This window comes from Phocoena sinus, chromosome 17, assembly GCF_008692025.1.
Source record: "Phocoena sinus isolate mPhoSin1 chromosome 17, mPhoSin1.pri, whole genome shotgun sequence".
Classification (NCBI taxonomy): domain Eukaryota; kingdom Metazoa; phylum Chordata; class Mammalia; order Artiodactyla; family Phocoenidae; genus Phocoena; species Phocoena sinus.
The window spans coordinates 34,548,202-34,570,846 of NC_045779.1; the positions used below are offsets into that span (position 1 = coordinate 34,548,202).

General features: G+C 35.2%; 1 protein-coding gene across 3 annotated transcripts in view; it reads right to left on the minus strand.

Moving 5' to 3' along the window:
• Positions 1-626: 626 nt before the first annotated feature.
• The window catches only part of PIP4P2 (phosphatidylinositol-4,5-bisphosphate 4-phosphatase 2), an 86,008-nt gene continuing 63,989 nt past the window's right edge, over positions 627-22,645 (minus strand). The window contains exons 6-8 of one of the 3 annotated variants that reach the window (XM_032610049.1): positions 2,828-2,918; positions 2,495-2,551; positions 2,078-2,168 (exon numbers count right to left, since the gene is read on the minus strand). In XM_032610049.1, the coding sequence (XP_032465940.1) occupies positions 2,519-2,551; positions 2,828-2,918 (124 nt within the window). In that variant the 3' untranslated portion in view covers positions 2,078-2,168; positions 2,495-2,518. Of the gene's footprint in view, positions 2,169-2,494; positions 2,552-2,827; positions 2,919-22,645 lie in introns of all 3 variants that reach the window. The other 2 variants (XM_032610046.1, XM_032610048.1) reach the window with 2 other exon arrangements.

Sequence of the window (22,645 nt, forward strand, 5' to 3'; positions counted from 1 at the left end):
TTAATATCTGCTTTGGGCTTCTACTTGGAAAGATTTTCATTAGCATAAGATTATATAAACATTTACCTATACATTCTGGAACAAACATAAATTCCAGACCCAAGCACATTTAAGAATTTAACATACCAATTCATTCAATCATTTATCCATTCATGCAACAAGTATCTATTGAACACATACGCACTAGGCATTCTTCTAAATGCTGGAAATAAAGCAGCAAATAAGACCAAGATTCCTGCTATCATGGAGTTATATTCCAAAAGGAATATAATCATGTTGCATATAATTTAATGTGGGATTTCAAGTTACTGGGGAAAGAATGTATTACTCAATATACAATGCTGCTACAACTAATCAACGATTAAGAAAATAAACGAATTAGATTTTCATTTCATAAATCAAGTATATTACAAATGGATTAAAAAATCTTTATTTTTAAAATAAAAGCATGAAAATACTGGAAAAAACATAAGCGAATATTATATAAAGGAACATTATATGCATTCTTGAACATGAAAACTTTAGAGTAAGATCTCAAGGCAATTTTAGAAAAACCTCTTATTTTTTAAAAATGGAATAGAACAAGGTAATTTTTGAACAATAATCTTTATTAGTATATTTTTAAAGGTACATATAATCCTGAGCAACTGCATTTATACATTTATCATTTACTCTTTGAAATTTACGTGTAGTTTGTTCCAAACTCTCTGATGAGTACATTTTTATACTAATTAGGAACATAAATAATTAAAAATATTATTCTTATCCATGGAATAGCCAATTAATTTACTCAGAGCATCTCATTATCTAATTCTACTACTTCAAAAGCTTTAGAATATTACCTCTCAGTTAATCTTTTTCAAAACTGCAAAGATGGGCAGTGCAAGAGCTGATTCCTTAAATCCTAGTGAATTCTTAGAAAACTATGTTGCTTTATGTCTTTGATCTGTATTTTGAATAAATTTGGTAATTATTTAACTAGCTATATTTGAGAAGAATGGTAAAAGTAACTGCATCTCATCTCAATATTTTAGCCAGTATAAAATGTTACAGGCTCCCTTCACATATAAGTATTCCATATTTATCCCAATAAGAAAAATTTACCATGATCTAATGAAAAGGAGGACAACCTAATATACATACATCTTTGTAAATGGTTAAATATTGTGAAATATGTTATGTGAAATACTTCAGTCTCCATAAAGGAATACATAGAGATGATTAACATTAAATTTCAAAAATCTAGGCCAGAACTTTTATAATTAGTAAATTTAAAAATGACAAAAATAAAAGACAAAAAGATCCTGTGACAAAGACAAAGACAAAGATCCTGTGATCTTTGAGGAAAAAACATTTACCCAACATATCTCCAGCTGTGGACAAATAAATATTTTTATTCTTGTATTTTAAATTACTACCAAAATATTATATCTTTCTACAAACAACATAAAACAAGCATACAGTATCTAGAAATGGTCTTTATCTGACAAGAATGCCAAGTCTTTGAAGGTACACTAAATTTTTTTTTCCTGAATAAGGTCACTATAATCTTAGTTAAAGTTACAGTAAGCAGTTCAAGCAAAATGTGTATTGCTTAGATTTTAAAGCAAGCAATTGTGTTACTGTTTAATTAAAATATAAGTATAAATGTGAAGCTATTATACCAACATTTATAAACACTTCTTAGAAATACAGATCAGAAAGTAATGGAATAACTGATTTAAAAATAATGAAAGGTTGATGTTATATGTAAAATTTGGGAACAAATCAAAAATATATTTAAGAGATGTAAAAGAACATGAAGACCAAGCTTTATTATTTGGAGCTTGAAAACTTAGCAGCAAAACAACCTATCTGCATATAATGTAGTACAATGAGCATTTGTTCATAAAAGACTCCCAAAGTCTTAAAACTTCATACATAAACCAGAATGAAATCCATTAGGTAAATGACTTAAAGATGCCAGAGTAGTTTATCCAGAACTGCTAGATACTCTCACCTGCATTACCAAATCATAAACAAGCTTATGCAAAACTGTGTTCTGGATAACTCACTCTTATAGCTCCCCAATAACATGCTCGGATAAGGCAGATCAAACCTAAGAGATAAGCAACTGCCCAAGAAACATAGGTTGCATGAAATCGCCTTGCAAAACCTTGGGTGCCAACCTAAAATAAAAAGCAATATAAAAATAAAAGGTTAGAAACTGAGAACTTGTGTTGGCTTACATGCAGTTTTTATGAAGTATATTCCTAAGATAACAAAACCCCAACAAAATATGAGTTGCTGCATTTGTTGGCTACCACTAACAGAGTAAAATTTAATAAAATGACATTGCTAGCTACATTAACTATGAACTTTATAAAGTAAACAAAAATTCCATTAAAATATCTTATTTATAAAAGGAATTTAATCTATATAACCCCAATGTCATCCCCATATTGATAATAAATCTCTGTTTCACTTGAATAAAAAGAAGAATGGTTTTTCAGACCTTCATAGCTGAATGAGCATTGCTTCAGCTTTGGCCATGACAAAATTGGTTCTGGCACTAAATAAAAACAAATGGGCTTTTGTTAAATGGAGGGTAAAATTCCCAATGTCAAGGACCTTCAGAGGGATCCCAAGACATGATTTCACCTGGATGGGCAAGCTCCAGGCCAATGGATTGGCTTCGGATTGCTCATAGTTCTTCAGAAGCTTCTGGGCCTGGTATGCGAGGGAGGGAGGTTCTTCAGCGATCAATGAAGGCTGTTCCAGACCTCACCATTTACTACTGATAAAGTTAAGAGGAAAGAATTCTAACAGCGAGTAGAGTAATACTCACAGTTAATCCAACTCCAATGAAAATACATATCATTCCAATGGTAATATATGCACAGCAGCGTCTTCGAGGAAGTGCACTACCCACAGAGGAACTGCAAATTCATGAGAACAAAACAGAATATTAAGTATTTACATGAAGATTCTCCATTTCATCTTTGTGAATACTTATCTACGGCTTTAGTAATACATATACTTCTATTTATTTATTCAACTTGAGAGACAAGAACGTACATAATAATATGTTTAATGAGTGATCTAAATCATACCTGGTGAATTTGTGTGTGAGTTATTGTGGCTTTAAACAAAATTCAAGTGTTGATCATTGACAAAGTCCACAAAAACTCACTATGGTCAATAATGATCATCCAAGATAAAAATTTATTTCCAAAACAATCTATTCCAGAATGGAAAATCAGTGCTGTCTTACAAATAGAAATTGATTTTTTTTTACATTTATAACCATTGTTATATGTTTAGTGTAGAAAATTTGGAAAATAAGAATAAAGAATAGAAAGGAAAATTACCTGTAATTCCACTACCATAAATACCACTATTTTTCTCCAGCCATTTTTTACAACTTACCAATTTAGCATAAACATTTTCTTACATCATTAAGTATCCTCAAACTTGAATTCTGATAGATGAATATAACATAACTTAACCAATTCCCTAGTATTGGACACTTTTTTCTTCTTGGAAATAATGCCAGGTAAGCAACATCTAAAAGCACTGTGCTTATTTTTTTTTAATGAAAGTATAGTTGATTTACAATGTTGTGTTAATTTCTGCTGTACAGCAAAGTGATTCAGTTATATATATATATATATATATATATATATATATATATATATATTCTTTTTTATATTCTTTTCCATTATGGTTTAACACAGGATATTGAATATAGTTCCCTGTGGTACACAGTAGGACCTTGTTGTTTATCCATTCTATATGTAACAGTTTGCTTCTGCTAACCCCAAACTCCCAATCTATCCCTCTCCCCCACCAACTACCTTGGCAATCACAAGTGTGTTTCTGTTTCATAGATAGGTTCATTTGTGTCATATTTTAGATTCCACACATAAGTAATATCACATGGTATTTGTCTTTCTCTTTCTGACTTACTACACTTAGTATGATAATCACTAGTTGCATCCATGTTGCTGCAAATGGCATTATTTCATTCTTTTTTATGGCTGAGTAGTATTCCATTGTATATATGTACCACATCTTCTTTATCCATTCATCTGTCAATAGACATTTAGGTTGTTTCCATGTCTTGGCTATTGTGAATAGTGCTATGAACATAGGAGTGCATGTATCTTTTTGAATTATAGTTTTGTCTGTACATATGCCCAGGAGTGGAACTGCTGGATCATATGGCAACTCTATTTTAAGGTTTTTGAGAACCTCCATACTGTTTTCCACAATGGCTGCACCAACTTCCATTCCCACCAACAGTGTAGGAGGGTTCCCTTTTCTCCACACCCTCTCCAGCATTTATTTGTAGACTTTTTTTTTTTTTTTGCGGTACACAGGCCTCTCACTGTTGTGGCCTTTCCTGCTGTGGAGCACAGGCTCTGGACACGCAGGCCCAGTGGCCATGGCTCACGGTCCCAGCCGCTCCACGGTATGTGGCACAAACCCGTGTCCCCTGCATCGGCAGGCGGACTCTCAACCACTGCGCCACCAGGGAAGCCCCTATTTGTAGACTTTTTAATGATGGCCATTCTGACAGGCATGAGGTGGTACCTCATTGTAGTTTTGATTTGTGTTTCTCTAATAATTAGTGACATTGAGCATCTTTTCATGTGCCTGTTGGCTATCTGTATGTCTTCTTTGGAAAAATGTCTATTTAGGTCTTCTGCCCATTTTTCAATTTGAGTTGTTTGTGTTTTTGTTTTTGAGCTGTATGAGCTGTTTGTATATTTTGGAAATTAAGCCCTTATCAGTCACATCATTTGCAAATATTTTCTCCCAGTCTGTAAGTTTTCTTTTCACTTCCTTTATGGTTTCCTTTGCTGTACAAAAGCTTGTAGGTTTGATTAGTCCCATTTGTTTGTTTTTGCTTTTATTTCTATTGCCTTGGTAGACTGACCTAAGAAAATATTGGTACAATTTATGTCAGAGAATGTTTTGCAAGTGTTCTATTCTAGGAGTTTTATAGTGTCATATCTTATGTTTAAGTCTTTAAGCCATTTTGAGTTTATTTTTGTGTATCATATGAGAGTGTGTTCTAACTTCACTGATTTATATGCAGCTGTCCAAATTTCCCAACACCCCTTGCTAAAGAGACTGTCTTTTTACCTATTATATATTCTTGCCTCCTTTGTCAAAGATTAATTGACCATAGGTGTGTGGGTTTATTTCTGGGCTCTCTATTCTGTTCCATTGATCCATATGTCTGTTTTTGTGCCAATATCATACTGTTTCGATTACTGTAGCTTTGTAGTATTGCCTGAAGTCTGAGATGGTTATGCCTCCAGCTTTGTTCTTTTTCTTCAGGATTGCTTTGGCAATTCTGGGTCTTTTATGGTTCCATATGAATTTTAGGATTATTTGTTCTAGCTCTGTGAAAAAGGTCATGGGTAATTTGATAGGGATCACATTAAATCTGTAGATTGCTTTGGGTAGTATGGCCATTTTAACAATATTAATTCTTCCCATTGTGCTTATTTTTCATTGTTTTCTTATGATAAATTTTTAGAATCAGAATTACAAAATTAAAGAGATTAAACTTCTAAAAATCTTTTAATACATACTGCAAGAAGCCTATGGGAATTTCATAAAATATATTTCTCAATTGAAATTCCAAATCCAATAGTTTTCAGTTCTCTCTACTTCTAATTTTTTTAATTCCCAAAATGATAAAAGTATAGCAAAGATCAAAAAGCCAACTGGTATTTTCTTCTCTTCCTAAATAAACATATATTAACACATATCATATATCACACATTGTGTTAGTGGATGATATAATTATCTGATTTGTTTGTGTATGGCCAGTGTCCACATTATGCCTACCACATGGTAAATTACTCATAGAATGTCTACTAAATAAATGAAACACAGAAATGCATCACTTACTAGGCATAATTTAGAAGTGTGCTATTCCAAAAGGTTAATTTTGCATAACAGAAAAATAGCTTCAATTCCCAAATCTTTTTTAAAATTGATGAATATTATTGCAAATATGTATCATAAAAATTCCTGAATAGTTGAAGAAAAATAGAAACATGTGGATGACCTGGGGGGGTCATCATTAATTGCAGTAGTGTACAACCTGCTATCTGGAGTTATTAGGGCATCTGTGATTCATTGCCTCTATGTTACATTTAGCCTTAGACTGCTTTTAGTTTTAATAACTATGTCTGCATTTGGTGATTTTTCCTGCCTTATATCTCACAGCTGGCCATCATTTCTCATTTACCTATGTATCTGCCTCTGGCAGTCTAATCTACCATGGATTAGAAGGCAACAAATTTGTTAGAATATACTCAATAATTCAAAAGGGTCTAAGTGAATACCAGAGTAGCTTTTCTGTGAGCCAAAGGAACACACTTTAGTATATTAATTTCAGTGCATGAATTCTACTTAGAAAACCCATGCTCATTTTTCATCACTCAACTTAAATAGTCACTACCTCTGGAAAATCTTCCCAGGAAAGAAATAACCTACTGCTACTCTACAACCCAAGTGCCATCTTATCATAGGGAGAAGGCAATGACAAAAACACCTATCACATGCACAATAAAATCTCATACATTTAATACAAATATGGTATCTGTATGCAATATATAGTATTGTTTTGCAAGTGTTAAAACTTTACACGTACATGTGTTAAACTGTATGCTTCTGTGACTTGATTTTTTTTTCCTCAGTACTCTACATGAGACTCTTCCATAGTCATATGTGGAAGCTTACTTCATTCATTTGCACAACTATCTTCCATTATATGGAATAACACAGCTTACTCATTCTCCCTGTTGATGGACAGTCAGGGTTTTGTTTTGTTTTGTTTTAAATGTTTTTGCTATTATAACAAGGCTACTTTGAATTTGCTTTTACGTGTTTCCTTATGTACATATGCAGGAATTTCTCAAACATATACCTAGGAATAGAATTTCTGGGTAGTACTGTAGACATGTTTTTAATTTTAACAAATGCCAAATTTATATACCCACCAACACTATTTGAGAGCTTCCACTGCTCCACCTACATCCTCATTAACCCTTCAACACTTGGTATTGTTCTCATGTTTGACAATTTCACGAGTGTGAATGGTATTTCATTGTGATTTTATTATGTATATCCATAATTTGCAGTGAGGTTGGACATCTTTTCAAATGCAGGTTGACTACTGGTTTTATTTTTCTATTAATTGCTTGTTCATACCTATTGTCTCTGTCTTGGGCTGTCTTTAACTTACTGATCCATAGATGACATTTATATAATCTGCATACTATTCCATGCAGCTATATATACTGAACATATTTTCTTATAGTCTGTTTTTATAAATTCAACTTTAATAACATATTTTGATCATGAGTATTTACTAATGATACCAATGTAACACAAAGTACTTCTAATATAGTCAAAGCTATCAGTCTTTTCCTTTAAGGTTCATACTTTTTATGCCTTGTCTAGGAAACTCTTTCCTACTTCTGTCATAAAAATATTTTTCTATCTTTTCTTCTAAAAGTATTACAATTTTGCTTTTTGTATTGCCAGCTACAAATTGGCACTTGCCATCTACCTCTACAAGGATTAAATCATGAGTCACTGCAGCTGCTGACCTTCAACATCCCCTGAAAGGAGTTCACGGAGGAGTTCAGGAATGAGGCACTTTGTGCTCTGGGAAAAACTGGCAGAACAGGTCTTCAGATAGTTAGATATTTTCAGGAGATTTTATGAGCCCAATTCTTGTATTTCCTTGTATCTAGAAAAGTACTAAAATCCTTCATGGTGATGTCTGCTCCTTGTGACTAGTGGTAATCTTCATGAGACTAGCAGCAACCTCCTGCAAAAAATATGTGCTTGCCTGCATGTACTCCCCCTTTGCCAAAATTGCATTATACTGACCTTCCCCCCTCCCTCTTTGGAGCAGTTTCTCAGGGCTATCTGAAATGCAGTCTCCCGGGCTATAATCCTCATTATGCCCCCAATAAAAACTCACAGCTCTCACATTGTGTATTTTTTTTAGTCAGTAGTATTTATGTCGATCTATAAGAGCAGATTCCTTATAATTATATATTTTTATTTTACATATTTCAAAGTTAGATTATTTGTTGCACTCAAGTTCAAAATTTATATTTCTGATGAAGTGACCATAATGATAAAAATTCTTTTTACATCTGTTCTATGATTGCCATTGACTCAATATGGTAACAAGTCTTCTGCTGCAGTTGCCTTTTCCAAGCAATTGGAGGAAGGGAGAGAAAAGGAGGCCAAGCAGCTTTTGTCTTTAAGGAGAGTATCAGGAAGATGTATTCATCACTTTGTTCATATTCCATTGGCCCTAATATAAACACATGGTCACAATTATCTGCAAGAGAGGTTAGGAAATGTAGTCTCCAGCTGGGTGGCCATTAAGACTGACAGTTCTACTGCAAGGAAAAAGAGAACAGCAGTCTTTGCTATTTTAACTAATATTACTATTGCTATTTTATTGTTGGTTAGTGTTTGCCTGGTATATCTTTCATTTTGGTTAGTGTTTCATGGTTTCACCTTTTACTTTCATTCTATGTTCTCATATTTCATGTGTTTCTTCTTCAAATTGCATACAGATGTACTTAAATCTAGTCTGATAATTTCTTGCAAGTTTTATTGACAAGTTTAGTCTAATTATATATATTCTGACAAGTAATATATTTTGATTATCCCTTCTACCGTATTTTGGCTTTCTATTGTTTCTCTATCTGCTTTTCTACCCACTTTTCTGGACTTCTTTTGGATTGACTATGATTCTTTTATTTCATTTTCTACCTACTATTTAGAAAGTTTTACAATTTATTTTTATTCATTTAGCAGTTGCACTTAAATTTTTAATATGCATACCTTTTAAAAACTAAAACCATTTGGTAAATCTATCTTCCCAATAAATGCAAAGATCTTAGAAAGCTTTAACTCTAAACATTGCACTCCCATCTTACATGTTCTTGTTCTTCAATATTTCAGTTCAATTCTTTTATCTATCTATCTATCTGTTTATTTATTTATTTATATAATTTTGGCTGTGTTGGGTCTTTGTTGCTGCATGCAGGCTTTCTCTAGTTGAGGCAAGCAGGGGCTACTCTTTGTTGCAGTGTATGGACTTCTCATTGCGGTGGCTTCTCTTGTTGTGGAGCATAGGCTCTAGGGGGCACACGCAGGCTTTGGCAGTTGTGGCATGTAAGCTCAGCAGTTGTGGCTCGTGGGTTTAGTTGCTCCGCATGTGGGATCTTCCTGGACCAGGGCTTGAACCCGTGTCCGCTGCATTGGCAGGTGGATTCTTAACCACTGCGCCACTAGGGAAGTCCCAATATTTCAATTCAATTCTATTTTTGTTCTCCAAATTTGTTAGCATTAATACTATTACTGTTATGTTTTTGGTATTTTATATAGTGTTCCTGATGAATGTTTAGAATTTCTTGGTTTATACTTTCCTTATTCTTACAGAGCAGAAATTTCTTCAGGGATATTTTCCCTAAATTCATCTTTTATCAATTTTTTAGTGAGGGTATCAGAATGGTAACCACTCTTTTTGGTTGTTACTGCTGGTTAGTTGGTTCTGCATCTGCAAATATCTTTATTTTACCTTCATTAGTCTGTGATGGTTTAGACACTTTGACAGTTAATTTCTCTTAGAACTTTGAAGTATTTTTAAACTTTTTGGCTTCCATTGTTGTAGTTGAGATGTTTGCTGCTATCTTTTTCATACTAAAAATCTGAATTTTCTGTCTTTGCTTTTAATATGTTCTATTTATTTTAGGTTGTCTGCAATCTCACTATAACATATTTGTTTATTCTGCTTGGATTTCATTGTTCCTTTTGAATCTACAGGTTCATATCTTTCATAGATCTGAAAATCCTTAGGGATTATCTCTTCAAAATTCCTCTAGCCCATTCTCTAGTTTTTCCTTCTAGATCAGAAATATATCAGATGCTCTTATATATATTTATTTCAATATTATTTTCATCTTTGTCTCTCTGACAGATTCTAGGTAATTTACTTTACTCTATCTTCCAATCCATAACTTTAGTTGTCAACTTAATCTGACCTGCTGTTTAGCTTGTTCCACTGTACTTTCATTTCTGTAATTTTTAATTTCCAGAAGTTTTACTGTATCTTTCAAAACCTGCCTGCTTATTGTTTGGGTTAATTAATTTTTTATTTTTAAATAATTGTAGACTCAAAAGCAGTTATAAGAAATAATACAGAGCGCTCTCATTCATCCTCTACCCAATTTCCCCCAGTGGTAACATCTTGCAAACTACAGTACAATATTATAACCAGCGTACTGGCATTAATACAATCCACTGATATTCATATTTCCTGTTTTACTTATATTCATTTATGTGTATGTGTATATTTAATTCTGTACAATTTATCCCATGTGGAGGTTCATGTACCCACCACCACAGTTAAGATACAGAAGAGTTCCATCACTGCAAGGATCCTTTTATAACCACACTCACCTCCCTCTTGCCTACCCACCCCCTGTACTCACCACACTATCACGCACCTGTTCTCCATTCCTAAAATTTTGTCATTGCGAAACTGTTATATAAAAGGAATCATGCTGTAAGCCACCTTGTGTGACTGGTTTTCACTCAGCATAAATTCCCAAAGATTCACCCAAATGGTTGCATGGATGAACTGTTGTTCATTCCTTTGACTGTTGAATAGTATGTCAAGGTCTGGAAAAATCACAGTTTGTTTAACAATTCAGCCATAGAAGGACATCTAGGTTGTTTCCAGTTTCAGGCTATTAAGAATAAAGTTGCTATGAACATTTATGTACAGATTTTTGTATGTGCCCAGGTCGTTTCTTATAGACTCTTATCTGTCTTCTCTTATTTCTATTTTAAAAAAAAGACATTTTAGACATGGTTATAACATATTCTATAGCTAACATTATAATATCTGAAGTTCCTAGAAGTCTAATTATGCTGTTTGTTATCAATGCCAATTCTGCTTATTGTATCTTGTGTCCTCATGTTGGTATTTTTGTTAAGAACTTATTTTGACAGACCTTAATATAAGAAACCCTAGCAGGCATGGTTTAGGAATGTCTTCATCCACAGAGAATTTTCATTTGCTTTTCCCAGGCTCCCTAGGAGCCTAGAATGATACCAATCTTAAACTACTTTAAAATGATTTCTGGGACTGGGTTTTCTTAGACCATATAAACAAGGTAAAATATAAACCTGAAATTCACTGTTCTTATAAAAATTTCCATTTGTATTCTTCCTTTTCTGGTGGGCATTTTCCTTGACCTACTCTATTCATGAAGAATAGTCCTTTATTGGGGGGGGGGATGGATGGTATTCCAACTCTCCACCTTCTGCAAGACCAAGGTCTTCTCTCTCATTCTTCATTTGAACACTGAAATCCAAGTATCTGGGTCCCTAGTATCCTTAGGACAGCCCTGGTGGTCATTTGCTCTCCATTTTTGTTCCCTGGGGATTTTCTTAACTTTCATATGAGCTGAACAATGCATTTAAAAGGATATTTGTAATGGTTAACTAGTCTTTCATATTACTGGATGTGAAAGTCAAGAGCCTCTAATATACAAAAATGTGGACACTGAATATCCAAGAGGAAAAGATCATGCAAGGTTTCTCAAACATCTGATTATTCACCCTTCAAATTATTTACCTTCCCCTTCATAACACTCCCCTGTGAAACACTAGCATTGTGAAGGACACCTGGAAAATAAAGATGGTGCCAAGCAGTGTTATTTAAGCACAATTTTCAGATGAGTTAGCCAGGGAAGTCTTTATTAGGTGAAACTTAAGGGCAGGGTAAGATGTGGATAGGTGGGAGAGTAAGTCATCTTAGCTGCTAACAGTAGCTAGAAAAAATAATACTTTTGTTCAAGGAACAAACAGCAAAATAACCTTTCTTCCAGAGAATGTTTCTGTAAGTGAGTAAAATTAAAGGGATTTTCAGCTAATTTGTGAGGTTAAGTAGTTATTTTCCAAGTAAACAGGAATGAGAAAGGGACGAGCCAGGTCACTCCAGTCCTAGCAGGAGACTAAGGGACAAAAGCAAGAAACTCTATTGTATATTTATGGAAGTAGAAGAATTTGTTGAGGCTGGTGGTGTGTGTAGAGGTAGAAGAAAACATAATAAAGATACCACTAGAGAAATTAGGCAAATATCTAAACTTGGAGGGCTGTATAAATCTTGATAAGAAGTTTAGAGTTTGATTTTGGATTTTAGGCAATTGGTCTGTAATAATCTACATGGTGCATTTATGTCAATAAGTATAAAATATCTTTCCTTAGCACACTTCATATGGCCCTAATAGAAAAACCTAAAATAACAATGGCAATGGCACCTCCTTGGGTTGTGCAATATACAACCTGCACAGATGTATGCTATGGCCATGAATTTGGGAGCTACTAAAAGGTTTGAAGCTGGAGAGTTTGAAATCATATTTTCACTTGGAGACCTTTACTCTAATAAACTGGAAGAGAACTATAAGGCTGAAGACCAAGAGATAAATTAGAAAGCTATTGCAGTAGTCCTGGTGAGAGATCCTGAATGCTTGAACTATATATAATACAAATAGTAAGAATAAGGTGACAGAATTGAAATGTCAAGAGACAGAATTGACAGGACCTGTTTCCATTTGGATATTGTGAATAAAGATACACTCAGATTTCTGGCTTGGTCAGCTGAGCAGATAGCAAAACATTCATTAATGTAAGTTATTCATCAACACACAAGGACGATTAGTTTGCAGAGTGGGGTGGGCAAGTTGGATACATTCTGTTTGAGATGCCTATGGGACACCAGGTTGAAATAACTACAGGCAAATGGTGAATACAGATTGTATATTTACATCTGAAGGTCTGAAGAGAGATCTGGGGTGATTTAATGATATATTGGTTGTGATTTAGTGGCATATAAATGATATAAAAACATATGAGAAAGCACAGATATATTGTGATTAGATTCCAATCCTGGAGAATAGCGATATTTAATGAGTTGGAAGAGGAAGTGGAGCCAGGAAAGGAGATAGCAAATGAATGTTCTGAGAAGTGGGAGAAAACCAGGAGAAAGTGATGTCTGAAACCAAAAGAAGAACAAATTTTAAAGAAAAAAAGCAGGGTAATCAACAGAACCAAATACTAAAGAGAAAAGAAGGAAATGAAGATTGAACAGATCTATTAAACTTTGCAAGTGGGGAGAGCAATCAAGATGGCAAAGTACTCAGACGTGAAGCTCACCCTCTCTCACAAATACAACAAAAGTACATCTATACATGGAACGATTCTCACAGAATATCTACTGAATGCTGGCAGAAAACCTCAAACTGCTGAAAGGGCAAAGAAAATCTCCATGTAACCAGGTGGGAAAAAAGAAAACAGGAAAAAAAAAAAAAAGAAAAATGAAAATTAAAAAGGAATCAGGACCAGACCTGTGCCCCTGGGAGGGAGCTGTGAAAGAGGAAAGATTCCTGCACCCTGGGAAGCCCTTTCAGCAGCTCCCCGGACAGACGTAAGGGGAGCTTCAGAGCCTCTGAGGAGAACACTAGTAGCCGTTTGCAGCAGCCCAGCCTGACACGCCCATCTTTGGTTCTGGCAGGGACTGTGTGCTGGAATTCGGGCTTTAGAGATCAGAACCAGGGAGAAGACTGGGGTTGGCTGTGTAGAAACAGACTCAGAGGGCTGGAATCCAGAGTGGCCATGCTGGGGGTGTACACCAAGGAAGCCTAGGCCACCTTAGAGGCCAGTCGCCATTGTTTGGGGGCTGCTCTAGGGAGGGGCGGGACCTGGATTGTAGCTTTTTTCCCTGTGCACGTGCTTGCAGAGGCAGGATACTGCCTGCACAGGCTCCAAGGGTGGTCCCGAGCCTCCACTGCAGCCCACCCAGACACCAGGAGTGGTCGCCGGGCCCCTGCGGACACCCTCCCAGACCCCAGGAGTGGTTGCCACGCCCTGCTGACTCCCTTCTGGACCGCAGGAATGGTCATGGGCCCCTGCTGATGCCCTCCTGGACTCCAGGAGTGGTCATGGCCCCCCTACCGACTTCCTCCTGTACCCCAAGAGTAGTTGTGGACTCCCACTACCACCCATCCGAACTCCAGGAGTGGCTGTAAGCTGCCTTCATTCCCATTGCATGCCCCAGGGGGTGTGCCTGAGCCACCCGCTGCTGTCAAAAACCCCAAGACCAGAAACCAGCAACCTCAACCAGCACCCCCTATCAAGGAAATAACAACCAGCACACACTGAAGAAAGAAGTAACAGGCATCCGTATTAAAAACAGCCCTTGCACCAAACATACTAAACCCACACAAGCTACACAGGGACAGCCCTACATATAAATAGCCCTCCAAGACCACAGTAGATAATTGTTTCTCCTAAATTCACAGAGTAAGAGAAATATAAGTAAAATGAAAAAGCAGAGGAACCACTCACAGTTAAAAGACCAAGAGTATTCCCCTGAAAGAACAAACAACGAAGCAGACCTCTTCAGTCTAATAGATACAAATTTCAAAGAGAAGATAATGAAAATACTGAAGGAATTAAGAAAGGCTATTGACAGAAATGCAGAGTATTGTAAAAAGGAACTAGAAACTATAAAGAGGAACCAAGAAAAATTAGAAACCTCATTTGCAGAGACGAAAGCTGAGCTAAAGGCAATACATACCACAATAATGCAGAACAAATAAGTGACCCGGAAGATAGAATAATGGAAATCATGCAATCAGGACAGAAGACAGAAAGTTAAATGAAAAAAAAATGAAAGTGATGTAAGAGACCTATGGAATAATATAAAGCATGCCAACCTATGCATAATAAGGATTCCAGAAGGGGAAGAAAGAGAAAAGGGGATCAAAAATGTATTTGAAGAAATTATGGCTGAAAACTTCCCAAACTTAAAGAAGGAAACAGATATCCAGGTACAGGAAGCAGAGAGGGTCCCAAACAAGATAAACCCAAACAGACCTACACCAAGACATACCAAAATGGCAAAAGTTAGATAAAGAGAAGATTCTAAAGGCAGCAAGAGAAAAGCAAAGAGTTAATTACAAGGGAACCCCCAAAAGGCTGATTCCTCTACAGAAGCGATGAAGGCCAAAAGCAAGTGTCAAGATATACTCAAAGTCCTGAAAGGGAAAAATCTGCAAATAATCTCTACCCAGCGAGATTATCATTTCGAATAGAAGGTGAGACAAAGAATTTCTCGGGCAAGCAAAAACTAAAAGAATACAGCAATACTAAATCTATCCTAAAGGAAATATTGAAAGCTCTTCTCTAAATAGAAAAGAAGTAAGAATCTATAGAAAAGAGAAAATCACAATTGGAAAATATATCACTTAAATAAGCCAGTACGCAGATTAAAAAAAAAATTATGTGAAAGTTATGATAACCACAATGAACAGCAAAAGGATGAAGATGAAGATGTAAAAGAGGACATCAAAATCATAAAATGTGGGGGAGGATAGTAAGAAAATGTAGATTTTTTTCCCCTAGAATGTGTTTGAGCCAATATGACTACCAGTCTAAGGCAAGTAGATATAGGAGGGTGTTAACATTTTTGATAAACAGGGTAACCACAAATCAAAAACATACCATAGATTTACAAAAAACAAAAAGAAAAGAACATAAGCATAATACAAAAGAAAAGCATCAAGCTACAAAAGTAAAAAGAAAAAGAAAGGAATAAAGAAGAAATATGAAATCAATGGGAAAACAAGGTTTAAAATGGCAATAAATACATATCTATCAAGAAGTACCTTAAAAATCAATGCACTCAATGCTGCAATCAAACAACACAGAGTGACAGATTGGATAAAAAAAAACAAGAGCCTATGATATGCTGCCTACAAGAGACTCACTTTAGGGCAAAGGACACAATAGATTGAAAGTGAGGGGATGGAAAAAGATATTTCATGCAAACAGAAATGACAAGAAAGCGGGGGTCACAATACTTACACTAAATAGAATTTAAAACAAAGCCATAAAGAAACATAAAGAAGGACATATATAATGATAAAAGGACCACTACAAGGAGAGGATTTTACACTCATCAACATATATGTACCTAATACAGGATCACCCAAATACATAAAACAAATACTAACAGACATAAAGGGAGAAATTGACAGGAATACAATAATAGCAGGAGATTTTAACACCCCAGTCACATCAATGGACAGATCTTCCAGACAGAGAATCAATAAGGCAACAGAGAAAATAGATGATACAATAGAACAGTTAGACTTAATTGATATTTTCAGGACATGACATCCAAAAAAAACAAGTGCACATGTAACACTCTCAAGGATTGATCGCATATTAGGGCCAAAACAAGCCTCAACAAATTTAAGAGTATAGAAATTATCTCAAGCATCTTTTCTGACTACAAAGGCATGAAACTAGAAATTAACCACAGAAAAAGAAATGAGAACAAAATGATCACATGGAGACTAAACAACATGCTACTAAAAAACAAATGGGTCAATGATGACATCAAAGATGAAATTTAAACAAAATACCTATATAGTACTACCATATGACCCAGCAATCTCACTACTGGACATATTCCCAAAGAAAACCATAATTTAAACAGACACATGAACCCCAATGATCATTGCAACACTATTTACAATAGCCAGGACATGGAAGCAACCTAAATGACCATCAACAGAGGAATGGATAAAGAAGATGTGGTACATATATACAATGGAATATTACTCAGCCATGAAAAGGAACAAAACTGGATAATTTGTAGAGATGTGGATTGACCTAGAGTAGAGTAAGTCAGAAGGAGAAAAACAAATATTGTATATTAATGCACATATGTGGAATCTATAAAAATGGTATAGATGATCTTATTTGCAAAGCAGAAATAGAGACACGGACATAGAGAACAAATGTATGGATACCAAGGGGGAAAGAGGAGGTTGGGGGGAATTGGGAGATTGGGATTGACATATATACAGTATTGATACTATGTATAAAATAGATAACTAATGAGAACCTACTGTATAGCTCAGGGAACTCTACCCAATGCTCCGTGGTGACCTAAAGGGGAAGAAAATCCAAAAAATAGGGGATATATGTATAGCTGATTCACTTTGTTATACAGTAGAAACTAATACAACATTGTAAAGTAACTATACGCCAATAAAAAATAATTTAAAAATAAGTAAAAAATAAAAAAATACCTTGAGACAAATGATGATGAAAACACAACCATACAAAACCTATCAGATACAGCAAAAGCAGTTATCAGAGGGAAGTTCAGAGATACAGGCCTTCCTCAAAAAACAAGAAAAATCTCAAATAAACAACCTAACATACCACTTAAAAGAATTAGAAAAAGAACAAACAAAATCTAGAGTCAGCAGAAGAAAGGAAATAATAAAGATCAGAGAGGAAATAAACAAAACAGAGATTAAAAAAATAGAAAAATTAATAAAACCAGGAGCTGATTCTTTGAAAGGGTAAACAAGACTGACAAACCTCTGGCCAGTCTCACCAAGAAGAAAAGAGAGAGAATACAAATAAACAAAATAAGAAATGAAAAAGGAGACATAAAAACTGATACCACAGAAATACAAAAAACCATAAGGGAATACTATGAACAATTATATGTCAACAAATTCGAAGACCTAGAAGAAATGAACATTCTTCTAGAAGCATACAGCCCACCAAAACTTAAAGAAGAAATAGATGATTTGAACAGACCAGTCACTAGAACTGAAATAGAATCTGGAATTTAAAAACTCCGTACAAACAAAAGTCTGGAACCAGGTGGCTTCACAGGTGAATTCTACCAAACATACAAAGAACTTATACCGATCCTTCTCAAACTCTTCCGAAAAGCTAAAGAGGAAGGAACACTCTGAAGGACATTCTATGAAGCCACAATCACCCTGATACCAAAACAAGACAAAGACACCATGAAAAAAGAAAATTACAGGCCAATATCTTTGATGAATATAGATGCAAAAATTCTCAACAAAATATTAGCAAATCAAATCCAGCCACACATAAAAAAGATGATAAACCATGACCAAGTGGGATTCATCCCAAGTTCACAAGGATGGTTCAACATACGCAAATCAATGTAATATACCACATAAACAAAAGAAAGGACAAAAACCACATGATCATATCAATAGATACAGAAAAAGCATTTGACAAAATTCAACATCCATTCATGATAAACATTCTTACCAAAGTGGGTACAGAGGTGACATATCTCAAAATAGTAAAAGCTATTCATGACAAACCCACAGCCAACATAAAATGAAATGGTGAAAAGTTGAAAGGCTTCTTGCTAAAATCTGGAACAAGACAAGGATGCCACTCTCACCACTTCTCTTCAACATAGAATTAGAAGTCCTAGCAACAGCAATCAGACGAGAAAAAGAAATAAAACGTATCCAAATTGGAAGAGAAGAGGTAAAACTGTCATTTTATGCAGATGATATGATTCTATGTATAGAAAATGCAAAATACTCCACACAAAAACTACTAGAACTGATAAACAAATTCAGAGAGATATCAGAATATAAGATTAACATACAGAAATCAGTTGCATTTCTTTATGCCAACAATGAAATATCAGAAAGGGAATGTAAAAAAACAATACCTTTTAAAATCACAACCCAAAAAATAAATACTTAGGAATAAACCTCACCAAGGATGTGAAGGACTTACATGCTGAGAAGTATAAAACATTAATAAAGGAAACTGAAGGTGATTCAAAGAAATGGAAAGCAATCAACAGATTTAATGTGATCCCTTTCAAATTACCCATGACCTTTTTCACAGAACTAGAACAAATAATCCTAAAATTCATATGGAACCATAAAAGACCAAGAATTGCCAAAGCAATCCTGAAGAAAATGAACAAAGCTCGAAGCACGACCATCCCAGACTTTAAGCAATACTACAAAGCTACAGTAATCAAAACAGCATGATATTGGCACAAAAACAGACATATGGAACAATGGAACAGAATAGACAGCCCAGAAATAAACCTACAGGCAATTAATCTTCAACTAAGGAGTCAAGAATATAAAATAGGAAAAAGTCTCTTCAGCAAGGGGTGTTGGGAAAGTTGGATGGCTGCATGTAAATCAATGAAGTTAGAACATGCCCTTACACCATACACAAAAATAAACTCAAAATGGCTTAAATTCTTAAACATAAGACATGACACCATAAAACTCCTAGAAGAAAGCATAGGCAAAACATTCTCTGACGTAAATGGTACAAATGTTTTCTTAGGTCAATCTCCCAAGGCAATAGAAATAAAAACAAAAATAAACGAGATGCAATCAAACTAACAAGCTTTTGCACAACAAAGTAAACCATAAACAAAACAAAGAGACAACTTACAGAATGGGAGAAAATATTTGCAAACGATGTGACTGACAGGGGCTTAATTTCCAAAATATACAAACAGCTCATACAACTCAACAACAAAAAAGCAACCCCAATTGAAAAATGGGGAGAAGACCTAAAGAGACCTTTCTCCACAGAAGACATACAGATGGCCAATAGGCACATGAAAAGATGCTCAACATTATTAGAGAAATGCAAATCAAAACTACAATGAGGTACCACCTCACATCAGTCAGAATGGCCATCATTAAAACGTCTACAAGTAACAAATGCTGGATAGGGTGTGGAGAAAAGGGAACCCTCCTACACTGTTGGTGGGAATGTAATTTGGTGGAGCCACTTTGGAAAACATTATGGAGTCTCCTCAGAAAACTAAAAATAGAACTACCATATGATCCAGCAATCCCACTCCTGGCATATATCCTGACAAAACTCTATGTCAAAAAGATATATGCATGTCTATGTTCATAGCAGCACTATTCACAATAGCCAAGACATGAAAACAACCTAAATGTACATTGACAGATGAATCGATGAAGAAGATGTGGTACAGGGACTTCCCTGGTGGTCCAGTGGTTAAGAATCCACCTTCCAATGAAGGGGACACAGGTTCAATCCCTGGTCGGGGAACTAAGATCCCACATGCTGCAAAGCACTCTAGAGCCTGCGCACCACAACTAAGACCCGACACAACCTAATAAATATTTTTTTTTAAAAAAAAAGATGTGATACATATATACAATGGAATACTGCTCAGCCATAGAAAAGAATGAAATAATGCCATTTGCAGCAACATGGATGCAACTAGGGATTATCATATTAAGTGAAGTATATAAGAAAGAGAAAGACAAATACCATATGATATCACTTATATGTGGAATCTAAAATATGACATAAATGAACCTATCTATGAAACAGAAACAGAATCAGGGACATAGGGAATAGACTGGTGGTTGCCAAGTGGGGAGAGGGTTGGACTGGGAGTTTGGATTAGCAGATGCAAACTGATATATATAGAATGGATAAACAACAAGGTCCTACTGTATAGCACAGAGAACTATATTCAATATCTTGGGATAAACCATAACGAAAAAGAATATGAAAAAGAATGTGTGTATATATATATATATGTATAACTGAATCACTTTGCTGTACAGCAGTAATAACAACATTGTAATTTGACTAAACTTCAATTAAAAATAAATTAAAAAAATAAAATTTGCAATTGGGACATGAATTTTGTCAGAGCAAATTTCAGTGGCCTAGTGGGGACTGATAATAATTCTACTTTACTCCTGGAGAAATGTGGCACCATGATAAACTAAAGAGATATGTCTTGAAAGGAAGAGACATGCATCCCTCTAAGAAGAAATAAAGTGAGTATAGATATAAAAAATTGTTTAGAGGTAGGAAGTGTGAAGATGAGGGAGTTCACAGATAGCCTTAAACATCTGAGAGAGACAGGAAGAAGGCAACTCATTTGCTGAGATAGAGAAGAAGGTATGAGGGATGGGGGTTTAAGAGGAACAGAAAATATCTGGAGATAACCACTTTGAGGAATGGGGGAGAGAGTTAATCAAGGACACTTAAATAGGGAATATCAAGCAAGGGTTTAGCTGAAATGTAAAGCTCTACATTTGTAAAGAGCTAATCAACATAGAATTTTTTCAGCTCTCAGTTGTCTTGGTAAAGGAAGGAAGAAGCCATGGCCATATTGATGCAAGATTGGTGGTTTGAAAAGCAGGTAGATGGATCTGAATTTCAAGGGATGATGATCTAGCCAATCTAGAAAACCTAAGAGTCTCTCTATACCTACATTCAAAATGAGCTTATCATCTCTTTGCTGGACACAGTTCTTCTAGATCTTTCATTCCCTATCTCAGTGAATGGTTCTACAGCCTCTCAGATACAAGGTCATTCTTGACCCCAATCTCTCTCTTGTCCCTTCACATTAAACCCTATCTATTCCATTTCCTTCATAGCACACCTATACTTTGACTCCTCTGTACCTCTATACCATTGCACAGGTTGCTCCTTCTACAAGGAACCATTGGCCCTTTTTTTCATATCACTCCAAGTCATTTTTAACATCCCTCCTTCCTGGAAGCTTTCATTCACATTCCCTTTCCCTCCAGTCTGGATTAGGGGCCCTTCAGAGCAGAGCATGCTGGGTATACCCTTCCAAAGCGCTTAAAACTTTATTGTAATGGTCTATTCTCTTCCGTATACCCACAAGACTAAGTCCCTTGAAGGCAAGGTTATATCTTTATTTTGAGCACCTAGTACCTAGCACAGGACATTGAATTAATGAATAATTATAAAAGAAAGCACTAAACAGAAAAATAAAAGGATAACTTCTAAGAATGAGTCTGCTATTGATTAAAATGACTGGAAGAGATCCCTAAAGTACCTCAGTGATGTAGGAGAAATGATATTCATTGATAATTATCATGAATTAAATCATCATGTCTACTAATCTTAAGTCCATTAAAACATCTTCATGGAAATATCGCCCAAGTTGTTATTTCAGAATGCTAGGACTACATCTCCTGCCCAGCAGTAGCTACAAGCTGCCCAATTGAAAGAGAAACCTCACCTTCAGCTACAACAGCCTCAGTGATTGCATGAGTAAAAAACAGTGAGATAAAAAATGCTTCTTGGTCTCTGGAGCCCTGGGGGAAGGTATTCCCCACTTGTTTTGTGAGATATAAAAATAACACGCTAGTTTCATAGCAATGATTTAGTAACTTTTATAACTTAAAAATAATTTTAGGACATTTGCTATTTGAGTTTAAAGAAATAAAAATCTCAGAATCTTACTTCAACAGATGACTCATCAGTTTTTTAAGAAAAACATTCAAAAAGAAAAGAAATCTAGATATGACCCATGAGTGTTCATGTAATAACAGCATCTTTGCTCAAATAAGTAATGCATGCCCTAAGTCCTCCCAAGCTCAGCATGTGATTCCAATTCTACACACACATTCCTCTAAGAATGATATTTAAGCTGATTTATTTCATGTGAATTTGAAAGCAAGTTGTTCCTTAATTGATAAATTCTTCTCCACATTAATACAGTCTTGTGATACCTTAACCAATGGTAGAATATCTAGACATTCAATACTTCTTTATTATTAGCAAAATATTGCCATTGTTCTAAAATAATTAACCAACCAAGCAAATCACTTGAGCAAAATCCTTACCCTTTCTAACAGTTCCTCATCTAGAAAATGAGGATAATAATTCT